General features: G+C 49.6%; 2 protein-coding genes across 2 annotated transcripts; one reads left to right on the top strand and one right to left on the bottom strand.

Moving 5' to 3' along the window:
* The first annotated feature begins 1,062 nt into the window (after nt 1–1,062).
* On the top strand, nt 1,063–8,431 carry LOC144209920 (collectin-12-like). The gene is given in 9 exon segments (XM_077736478.1): nt 1,063–1,339; nt 1,813–1,863; nt 4,378–4,500; nt 5,653–5,739; nt 5,807–6,850; nt 6,918–7,594; nt 7,668–7,777; nt 7,879–8,021; nt 8,092–8,431. Coding segments are annotated over 9 exon segments (2,256 nt in total). The 5' UTR covers nt 1,063–1,332; the 3' UTR covers nt 8,106–8,431.
* A 298-nt stretch (nt 8,432–8,729) lies between these two features.
* Nucleotides 8,730–11,285, bottom strand: LOC144209681 (ADP-ribosyl cyclase/cyclic ADP-ribose hydrolase 1). The gene is made up of 9 exons (XM_077736127.1): nt 10,713–11,285; nt 10,504–10,624; nt 10,169–10,295; nt 9,946–10,081; nt 9,797–9,879; nt 9,473–9,546; nt 9,287–9,379; nt 9,123–9,209; nt 8,730–9,030 (listed from the first exon to the last, which is right to left on the bottom strand). The coding sequence occupies exons 1-9, from the start codon at nt 10,753–10,755 to the stop codon at nt 8,967–8,969; spliced, it is 828 nt and encodes a 275-aa protein (XP_077592253.1). The 5' UTR covers nt 10,756–11,285; the 3' UTR covers nt 8,730–8,966.
* Nucleotides 11,286–11,380: the final 95 nt, after the last annotated feature.

Below are 11,380 nucleotides of genomic sequence, written 5' to 3'. Positions count from 1 at the left end.
CATGACCATGACTACGTTTATGTTCTTTTTTATGGATTGTCCCGTTATTAAATAAATCAAACTCACCTTATTATTACCCTTTAATATGACGTTTCAGTAAAACCAACCTAAGTAATATGTATTCTTTTTAAATCAAATTTATGTGTCTGGTTGCGTTATTCCTAGCAAACGTTCCAAGCCTTCTAAAAGCAAAAGTATAATGACAATAATACAATAATAATGCTCTCATACATTTTTCTTAGCAGGTTTACCATAATGTGGCGTCACTAAGACTGAATAAGTGGGCTTTTTGATGGTCACCGTTATCTGTATTATCAGCCAAAGGCCGTAAAATGCACGGTGATGGCGACCGGTCACCGTTCCTGGACCCGCTTTCTCACTCCGCTTTGATCAGCGACGTGCGTCCGCAGGCCTCCGACGTAAATCGAGAGGTCGAGAGGTTAACGGTACTTTTGGGGAGCGGGGAGCCCGTCACAATTGAAATGCCTCGGTCTTTTTTGGCATAGGGATCACATTAAAAGCCCACATCGACGTGGTAAGTAAAAAATGGTGTTGGGTGAGCCCTTTCAAGACCTGATCCGTAATGGGCACCAGATTTTCAGGGCCGCCATTGCCCTCGACGCCTGGTAACCTAATCTGGTCTCCGTCTGATTTAGTGCAGTGCCCCAATGGGGGGGCTTGGGGGGGATGAAAGCGCCCCACTGTGAGGCTGATGCTGGACGGGTCACCTCGGAGACCAAAGATAACGTTGTATTATTTATACTTTTTTTTTTAAGAAATAGATGTTCTACTTGTATTATTGATGGATAGGAAGGAATATCTTTTTGATATGTGCCAAAATTTGCACATTTGGGGAAAAATACACAGTTAAATGCCACAAAAAGACATTAAAGTTCACAATGAGAGTCTGTAAACATCATTATAAAAGGCCTATATTAAATTTCATCAGCAATAGGATGGATTTGACAGTACGTACATGTTGTTAACAAGTTACGATAAAGTTCCAAGTGAGAAAACTAGTGTTTCCGTTTTGGACTTTAATTTTGAAAGCCTTTCCCGGAAGTGTGAACATCTAGCTTGACTTCTCGCAGACGCAAATCAGCGTCAGACGCACGCACGGACGGACGCGACCGTCACATTAACTCCGCTTTGAAGGAAGCACGATGGAATTTCAAGCAAAGGCGTAGACTTTTTCTTTGCTTTTTGATCTTGTGCTTTGGCTAAGTCGTCAAAATTTGACTTTAGCTGCACTTTGGATGCTGCGATGCTCACAAAGTGACACCCAGCGCTCCCCGTGTCTTCTTTTTGTCGCCGGCGACCAATCCAAACGCAATGAAAGGTAGGAAAACACCATCGTGTTACTTTGGAATGCTTTTAACGGAATGGTCAAATGTTTTCAAAACGATTCGGCGGTGACGTGTTTGTCTTGCAGCGTTCCAATCCCTATTTTTGTGTGTATGAAGTATAATTCGGGGTGGTTGACATCACTATACTAGTTTAATGGTAAATTAAGAAGCCCCCTTAAGCCCCCCTCCCTAAGCAAAACATCTCATCAGTGTGTTCCCCTCGAGAACAGCAAAATTCTCCCCATCTGTTTGCCATTAAGGTCTGATGTTCTTCAGCTTTGTGTTGCAGAATGTACATCATTAGCTTTACTGTCAACAAGTTGGGAGAAATTCAAAACGGGGCTCTCTCGCTCAACTTGCGGCACGTGGGCTAATCGCGGCTCCCCGAACACCCCCAAGAGTGCCGGAATGTTGAACACAAATGTTGCATTTTAACATTGTCTTTTTTTCTTATGATGTCACGCAGACGACTTTGCAGACGAGGATGAAGTTCAGTCTTTTGGATACAAGCGATTTGGTGAGTGATGTCCTTTACTTTAAGACATAAAACCACTATAAGACGCACCCACGCTAAAACCCTGACTCACGCAAACACACCCCAGACCGCGTCTATAACTTTGGGTAACGTCAGGTTGACTTTTAAAGCAGCCAGTGCCAAAAAAACTAAGAAAATTGACTTGTTGGTCCTTCTTTGGCTCATTGGGGGTCCCATAACGACCCTCATACTGTGTTCAAACGCATTCCCCGTCACCCCAGTCACCCGAGGAGGCGCATCCTGTTTGTTTTTGCCGGACGGAGCGGGAGATTAGAACCCCACGAGGAGTTTTTTGGGATTTTGATGATCTCTCAATGGACGTCCAGCATGAGCCAAGATGCTAACCATAGCGTTGTCCAAACGGTGTACTGTACATGTACTAAGTGATTTCATATGGCAGGTTTCAGAAGGTGGGGAAAGGCGTTTTTTGAAGTGAAATGGCCATCCGGCCTTCAAAAGACACCCTGAAATATTTTCCTCATTATCGCCACCAAAAGCGGGAGGATTGACACTAAGATAACAACATTGGGAATCCAACACCCCGTTAGCTTGGCGTTCAAGAGCCTGCTCGTGTCTTTGATGCGGTGCCAGGATTTTGCCGTTCCATTTTTTTTTGGTGGCCTCTACAGTTTGCTCACGGTCTCCAGACATTTCTCAGAGAAAAGTTGGATTCCGCCATTGAGCCAATGCTTCCAGTGCATTTTTCCTCAACCTGATGATTTTGTGAGGATTTCATGTTCACGTCCTTTGTTGAAACCACCCCCCATGTGCGCTCATAGCGAGATAGGAAGTCGGCGAGGGAATATTTCACGGAAGGGAGTGAAGGCAGTATAAGGAGAAAGTGGAAGAGAAGCAGCCGTTGAGAGAGATAAGAGCTTGAAGGAGAGAAATTGCACACAAAAACTTTGTCTCCTCATTAGCCATGTCTGACCGAGATGGATGGGAAGACTACATTTGCGTTCCATTTAACGCCATTTTGACCCATGAGCTCATTCCTCAACTTATTTCTGGAATGGCTCGTTGATTGGCCCACTCCCAACAAGTTCAAATCCCAATCTGAGACTTGGATTGGTTCAGGAAGAAGGCACACGGCCATGTTTCTTTTAGCGCCTCCTGGGAAAAGGCCGTGGAATAGCGCGGCACCACGGTTCCGCGCTGGCGTACCAAAACAAAAAAGTTCCGCGGCCTACCTAGCGGCTTTTGGATATTTTGTTTGCGAGTGTCGGGTGTCGGTTGGCCGTCCAAAATGGAAAAGGCGGCTTCCCAGAAACGGAACACCTTTTTAACAAGGACGTCGGGGATTCCGTTTTTTTTTTCACGACCGCCGCCTGAACTCGGTCGGTCGAGAGTATCGCCACCTTTTGAGGACAACGTATTCTGCTCCGGCGCCCCCTCGGTGACCACGTGTGGTTCCCGCGGGCCACCCAGGAGGAAGTCCCGTAGCATGACTTTTCCGTGGCGGCCCACCCATGGCGAGACGACCCGACTGTGTTGTTTTTGGGATGTCTCGCCGTGTAATTGGCGCTTTGCTGTCGCCGGGCGTCACAATCGTTTCCGTTCTCTAGCGGGACGTCGTTAAAGACTCCCGTAGAGCCCCGTCGGCGCCGTTATTTTGCATGGAGTTGCTTTAGGTCAAAGGTCGGCGACCCAAAATATAGAAAGAGCCATATCGGACGAAAAAACATGTTGAAAAGACTTCTAGTAAATCTGGATTTAAATACGATTCAATGTTTATTTTCCCTGTGGTGCGTTCATTTTTGAAAAGGACAGTGCTCAAGAGCCGCATTCGGCTCCAAAACCTGCGCTTGCCCAATTGTAAAGTGATAGAAATGTTCCCTAGGCCAAAAATACGATTAGGCAAGTGGTGAAATTCCGTTTTTCCCCCCTCTGGTTTATTATTTCAGCTGTTCATCAGAGGAGAGATGTTATTTATTTGATTTTTTTCTTCCGTCAGTGACGCTAAGCTGTTTATTTAGCTTTGAAACTTTTCACTTTGGGGTCCAAAACATGGCCTGCCTGGTGCGACTTGCCTTTTGGAGTCAAATGACTTACATTTTTTGGGGGTCTTTTGCAGAAGGGGTTTTGGGGGTGTGGCCAAAATTTGACAAGTGGATTTTTCCCACTGGCTCAAATGGAAATAGGTATCATACTTAAATTCATTTTCCAGTTTATTGAAGACAGGTTAAAAATCATCATCCATGGATTGGTCGCCTCGCTCCTAGCTTTAGCGTGCGGTGAGCGCTAGCTAGCCCGTTTGCTTTCCCTCACGCCTCATAAAAACCCGAAAAAAAGCCAAAACCACACATGAAGTGTTTTGTTTTCTTTTTGCCGGCCCGTCAACTGCCAGGAATTTGGGAAAGGTGTTCGTGGCGTTCGCAAAAATTCCCACGCCGCGTTAACGTACACGATTTAGCCTCAACAAACATTGGCTAATATTAAGTCTTAGCTCCCCAAATGAACTTTTTTCTTCCTCCCCTTTTTGTTTCCCGACAAAAGCCATCCAAGAAGGCAGCCGCTGCAGCAAATGCAAGAAGGAATGGGCGCTGAAAAGCTCCATCGCCTTGCTCTACGTGCTGTGCACGCTACTCGCCGTAGCCGTCGCTCTGCTCGGGTATAAAGGTCAGTTCTTATTTCTCTTATAAGGCACAGGTGTCAAAGTGGCGGCCCGGGGGCCAAATGTGGCCCGTCGCATCATTTTGTGCGGCCCGGGAAAGTCAATCATGACTTTTTGTTTTAGGATCCAATTCAAAATTCTTTTAAATGGATAAGTGTTATTTATTAATCCATTTTTTTCTGTGTTTTTAGTTCAAAAATCCTTTTATAAAATCTAAATATATATATATAAAAATATTTGGGGATTTTAGTCCAGTTCTTTTAATCCATTTATTAAAAAAAATGTAAATATTCTATCCGGTCTGGCTTAGTTTGGAAAAGTTAACGTTGCGTTCCAATGTTTTGCTTCTCCGCACGTCCCCGCGTCCCCCTTAATGGATCCCAGATGGGCCGCCGGCGAGTCTTTTTGCTAGCGGCGGCGGCGTCGCTAAAGTCTCCGCGGGCTAAACGTGGGCCTCGTCCAAGCGGCGTTTGGTCCACCGAAGGTCCTGCGAGCCCGAGGTGGCGTTGGGTTTTAAGCTTGCTAGCTAGCATTGGCCCAGACACATTCCAGAGGAAATGAAGGCACGGCGCTGTGGCCCGTGGGGGCTCGTGGGGGCCCGTGGGGGCGCGAAGAGCCTCCCCTGCCGCCGCCCTGGCCCGGGTCGCCTTTGATCCCCCCGTGTTTACCAAAGACGGGGCCCCCCTCTGGCTGGGTCACCTCCCGGAAGGTCCTCCCCTCCGTCTCCGTGACGGACGAGCACATCTCGGGGGGGTGGATTTCCGTGTCTCTTTGGAAAAGTCAATCTGATTAAAAGGCGGCGGCGTTATTGACTGGGACGCAAAGCTAATCCGCAGAGTTGCGCTAATCACTTGCAGTGTTATTGCCTGTCTGCCAGACATGGCCGCAGATTTCCTCCTCCTTTTGCTTCTGATCCTTTTTCATCCGTCATGTCTGGGGTCCGTCTGAGGCCATTTTGGCTCAGGTAGCCCAGCTTCACATTCATGCTAACCAAGTCTTTGGATTCTACTGTGCTATAAGCTAGCACGTGACCCTATTTGGCCGACTAATTGTGGAATTCTGACCAGTTACAGAAATGAAAGCAAGTGTCCCGCCAGGGAATGAAAACTTCTTTTATTGGCGTTTGTTTTGGTGCTAATGCTCGTGTTTGCCCACAGTGGTCCAACGAGTGGATAGCGTGTCTGCCGGAATGGCCAACTATGGAGGCAAGATCGTGGCGGTGGAGAGCGACTTGAAGCAGCTAGGTGAGTGTTAGCCGGCTAGTTAGCTAAAGGTGGACAGCATCCAAAGCGCAACGCCCCCGTCCCCCAGACAATGAAAGCGGCGAAACGTCGGAGAACGCCACCACGGCCGTCCGCGCCTTCAAGACCAAGGTGTGGAGCCTTCAGAGGCAGCTGTCGATCATGGAGGAGCACCTCCGGACCGACCGCCTCCAGCTGAGTCTCCTCCAAAGCCTGGGCTTGGAAACGCGCGGCGACCAGGCCTCCGTCCGGGGCCTGCTGGACGCCGACGCCGCCGCCCTGCGCTCGCTCAACGGCACCCTGCGCTCCTACGACGCCCTCCTGGGGGGTCTGCGGGACCACGCCGCCCGGCTCCAGGACGAAGTCCGGCGCCAGGGGAGGCTCCAGGACCAGGTCTGGCTGAGCGTGGGCGGCCTCAACCTCACCCAGACCCGGCAGGGCCTTCTCCTGGAGGTCCTACGCCGCTCCGTGGACGACGGCGGACGGGACGTGCAGGGGGTCCGCGCCGACCTGCGGGGTCTGGAGCAGAGCGCCTATCAGGCGCGCTCGGACGCCCAGTGGCTGCGGGGGAAAATGGAGGAGCTGCAGACGGCGGCCGCCAACGCCTCGCTCCTCTCCAAGGCCAACGACGAGGGCCTGGAGGAGGTGGGATCCCGGCTGGAGTCGCTGTCGGGCCGCCTGCGGGACGCCGGCGCCCTGGCCGACGCCCACGAGCGCTCCCTGAAGGAGATGGTGGAGCGCCAGAGGGATCTGGCCAACCTGACCTCGTCCGACTTGCGGGGCCTGGAGGCCCGGCTGGACCGGACGGAGGGGGGCCTGGACCGCGTGACGGCCAACGTCAGCTACGCCACGCGACTCTTGGGCGCCGTCAACCGGGACCTCAACGCCTTGCGCGGCTACTCGGAGACGGTGGCCCGCCACTCGGAGGCGCTGGCGGGCCTGGGCGGCGGCGTGGCCGAGGCCAAGGCCCGGGCCGCCGTCCTGCGCTCCCGCCAGGAGGAGATGGCGGCCACCTTGGACCGAGAGGTGGCCGGCCTCTCCGCGGTGGTGGAGGAGCTCAAGTTGGTGGACGCCAAGCACTCCCAGTTGATTACCAACTTCACCATCTTACAGGGTAAGGTGACCCTTCCCGAGCCGACGGTCAAAGGTTCCTTACCCCTCACGCTGTTCTTTGACGGCAGGTGCTCCCGGTCCCAGAGGCTCGCGGGGCGACAGGGGTCCCCCGGGACCCACCGGCCAGTGGGGTCCCAAGGGCGAGAAGGGAGACAGAGGCTTCGCGGGAGTACGTGGCCTGAGAGGGGAGCAAGGTACTCCGGGCCCGCCGGGTCTCCCCGGGCTGAGGGGCCTTCCGGGCGTCCCGGGGAGCCCCGGGTCCAAGGGCCCCAGGGGGTCCGGGGGCAGGGCCGGAGCTCCCGGGGCTAAAGGCGAGCCGGGCGCCGCCGGACTGCCCGGCAGGGACGGCCAGCCCGGTCCCCAGGGGGCTCAGGGGCCGCCGGGGATCCCCGGACCCTTGGGCCCGGTTGGAGAGCAAGGGGGGCAGGGACCGGCGGGTCCTCCGGGGAACCCGGGACCCCCGGGGCCGCCTGCCGTCGCCGCCTTGAGTCCGGCGCCTCTCCAAGATGTGGCGCTTGCTTCCGCGCTGGGGGTCGCCGTAGGTAAGACCCGTGGAGGCCAGTAGCGGCGGCCATGTTCTCTGACGTTGCCATGGGCCCTTTTTAAAGGTTGTCCACCCGAGTGGCTGGGCTACATGGACAAGTGCTACCTGTTCTCCAAAGACTTGCACAGCTTCGACGACGCCGAGGCCACGTGTCAACTCCAGTCGGCATCTCTGTTGACCATCGACGACCCGGAGGAACAGGCCAGTAACCCCCCATCTTCTTTTGCAAATCTGGGAATGAGCAAAAACCAAAAATCTGGTCTTCTGTCTCCAGGAATGGCTTCAGAAGCAGACCCAAGGCAAAGGCTACTTCTGGATGGGTCTGACCGACCGGGCGGAGGAGAACGTTTGGCGTTGGCTGGACGGCAGCCAGCCGGCGTTCACGTGAGTACTTCAACTTCGGACTTTGAGTGATACTTTTCCCCTCCGCCAGATGGCGCCACACACTCATGAGCATGAAAATGTCTCATTATCAATCCCACTAGGAAATGGAAAGCGGGCCAGCCCGACAATTGGGGCCACGGCCACGAGAGCGGCGAGAACTGCGCGGGGCTGATCCACGACGGCCTCTGGAACGATTTCTTCTGCGAAGACCTCATAAGCTACATTTGCCAGAAGCCACACTCGGGTAAGTAAAGAGCATTTTCAGTTATTTCTCCCCCCCACGACCCATATTAAATCCGCCTTTGGTGTCTCAGTGGGTAGCTCGTAGCGACGGACGGACGGACGGAGGCGAGGGAGGGGAGGCGGACTTGTTTCTGGCAGCTAGGCCGTACCCCCACGCGGGTACCGGTCCACAAATCCAAGCCTTTTGGGACCCCCAACGGCTCGAGTGCAATAGTACAGCAACCGGGGGCCAAAGAAAGGAAGGAAAGAAAGATCATCTCTTTTCATATGTATACTGATTAGTCTTGACAAATCTATCCAGCGATCCATATAGTGTTTTAAAGTCAAACCGATTATATGAATGTATATATCACGTTGCAACTTTTTTAGGAAAACGTTGATTCCTCAAATATAAAAAAAACCTGATTTCTATCCTTTTTGTTTTCGTTTTTTTTCTCGTTTTTTCACTATATTAAACGATGTTAGAATTAAATGGGCCGCTTTTAATGAAAGGCGTGGAAATACGTGCAGTACCAAGACTGGCCAGTAGTAGGCAGCAATATGCCACATAACATCTTATATCTTTTCAAAGTGAAAATTAACTTAAAAACTTCTAAATTATAGTGTTGGGACATTAAACGTGCTATTTTCCTCCAAAATATTTCCATAAATCCCAATCATTGACTTGACTAGTTTGTCCCTTTAAATTGGAAACACTCAAGAAATTCCAAATGTTATCAAATATTTATTGAAATATAGAACAAGATAAATCTTTTTAAAAAATTGCTTTTAAAAGTAGAAAATTTACAACTCTGTACAAACAGCATGATAGACGCTTAACTCCACAGGGGGGCGCCAAAGCAGTCATTTTCAACACTACAAATAGTATTTACACAAATAGTGCAGAAAGATGAGTATAAAAGGGTACTCTTGATGGCAATTGGCGTCCTATTCGTTAAAAATGGATTTAGGCCAGCGTCCTACACCAAGAGTGTTCCGGTTTCTGGACGCACTGCAAAATCTTCAAAATCCTGCAAATACAAAATGTTCAGGAGTCACCATTGGGTAAAAAAAAAAGATGTTTTTCTTTTTGCAAAACCATTAGCCCCGCCCAATCACTTACCGATCGTTGTCCGAGCACGTCCAGCGGAATCCTCTGGACTGTAAAATGTGGATCAGATCCAGAATGGATCCACGACTGCATGATTCTCTAAGGACAAATGTTTTTTGGTGATTTTAGAACCTCCTTCCAAAGGAGCCGTTTTAGCGAAATTTCAAATTTCAAACCTGGAGGGCCCGTCCAGATTGGTCACCACTCTGATGTTGACGTAGTTGACCCTGTCCGGGTTCAAATGGTCCAGCTCCACGCTCCCAAACATGCTGCAAAAGTAGGAAAAAAAAACAGACAGCGTTTAGAAAAGACGCTTAAGTCGTTGAGTCCAAAAATGAATGAATAATGCCGTTCAAATGGACCTGTTTTTGGAGAAAGCATTTTCAATGGAGCCATTGAGCAGCACTGTGATGTTACCGCAGGCCATCTCCGCAAACTACAAACAAACAAAAAACAGCCTGAGAAATCGGGTGGTACACAAAAAACAACAAAAAACACTAAGCTCATTCATCCCAAAGTCTTCTAAGTAAAAGAAATAAAGTCGATTCCTTGTAATGTTACGTTTAGGAAAATTTGACTGTTTTCTCCCAAAATAGAATGGCTGGGCTGGACCTTATTTTTGTCATTCGAAAGCAAGAAAAACGTTATAAATGGGGATAAATGATGATAATGATTAAGCAACTGACGTTTTTGGACGCCTGCCTCCACAGAGAGTGAACCGGATGATGTAAACACGCCGACCATTCTGGACACGAACTGAAATTGAAACCTGAAAAAAACGTCATAAGTTCTCCTCACGTTGTCATCGTTTAAAAAAAAAACACAGTTTACTTACCCGAGTTTTCTTGTTGGCGACACCAGACCAGGTCGTTAAACATGTATCCCGCTAGCGTGTCCTCTAGCGTCCAGAAATGTGGCGCGATGGCTGTGTAGTCTTGGATAAACTTCTTGGTTTTGCTCCAGAACAGGAACTAAATCCAAGGCAAGAGTTAGGATCTTCTCCATCTCAAATTTGGGGTCATTTTGGCTCAATTGGGGACGCTTTGGTCGACTCTTACCCGGTCGCACGCCCGGGTTTGCGGCATTTCTCGGAACATGTGGCGATAGTGCTCCATGGCTACGTCGCAGGAATTCTGCTTGACCACGGCGTCTTCGAACGCACGCCAGATTGCCTCACAGTCATATCTGGGAAGAACCAGGTTTTGGCAAACAAACAAACCAAATTGTACTCAGAAAAGTGACTTATTGCCATTAGCCCATCGCTCATGAACTCAATAGCTTTTAATGGCATTTTAAAAATAGTCATGCACCAGAACTGTCAAGTTATTTAACAATTTTGCTCAAATCAAAACAACTGTTGGCCTATTAAAATAAAGCACTTTGTGTTTAATACCTCGTGCTAGGGTTGACTAGCGTGATATAATTAAAACATCGTCCCATCACAATTTGTTTGATGTTAGGCGTCGTGCCGATACCTCGCGGCCGACCGCTACACGCGCCCAGCGTGAGGAAGCCTGAAAATAAGCAAATCACCAAAAAAAAAAATCTTTCAATTTTCACCGCTAACTTAAGGTACAACAGTAAACAAAAGGAATAACTTACACGCAATTACACTGGTCATCCCCACGGCGGCTCTAAACTTCATCGCCACGACGACCCGCTGCTTTGCCTTGAGAAGAATCGCTCCAAAATGCGTCGGCAGAGTGGCGGTGATCAGTCGAAGTCGGAGAAAAAAAGCAGACGCTCACTATTATCCACTCCCCGCAAATTGACGACCCGATTTACTCCCAAGACGAGATACATAACAGTCCAGAGAGGGACGGCGAAAAGGACAGATGTTTTCCTCCAAGGCCCCACTTGCTCGTAGGGACTCCTCCACATGACTCCCATTATGATGGCATGAAGAAATTATCACACAATACTTGGGCTGTCTCTTTTTGAGAAATGGCCTGCTGGAAGAGGAAGAATTACATCATGCTTGCCGATTGACAGGATGACCTTTCATCGGGTTGTGGAAAGAGCCACAAGCAAATGAAAACAAAATAACAAAGTGTTTAGTTTTTGGGAAACCAAGTGACTGCATGTGGACAGCTTTGGATAATGAGCGTGAATTCAAAGGTGGTGTTTTCCGAAATACATTGCGTCATCGTTTCCAACTACTCAACCGTATAAATACAATTAAAAATACAATTCAGTTCATAGACAAGGCCAAGAGAGGCTGTCCCCTTGCGGGTGGTATAAAAATCACAGGTGATTTGTATTCAAAACAG

Source organism: Stigmatopora nigra, chromosome 16, assembly GCF_051989575.1.
Source record: "Stigmatopora nigra isolate UIUO_SnigA chromosome 16, RoL_Snig_1.1, whole genome shotgun sequence".
Taxonomy (NCBI): Eukaryota; Metazoa; Chordata; class Actinopteri; order Syngnathiformes; family Syngnathidae; genus Stigmatopora; species Stigmatopora nigra.
This window is presented reverse-complemented; position numbering and strand designations above follow the sequence as displayed.

Excerpts from the sequence above, each read along its gene's own strand:
- LOC144209681 (XM_077736127.1), bottom strand. The coding sequence starts at position 10,755 with ATGAAGTTTAGAGCCGCCGTGGGGATGACCAGTGTAATTGCGT. Across the intron at positions 10,625-10,712 it reads GATGACCAGTGTAATTGCGT|GCTTCCTCACGCTGGGCGCG; the intron begins GTAAGTTATTCC and ends GCTTATTTTCAG. Across the intron at positions 9,210-9,286 it reads AATCTGGACGGGCCCTCCAG|AGAATCATGCAGTCGTGGAT; the intron begins GTTTGAAATTTG and ends ATTTGTCCTTAG.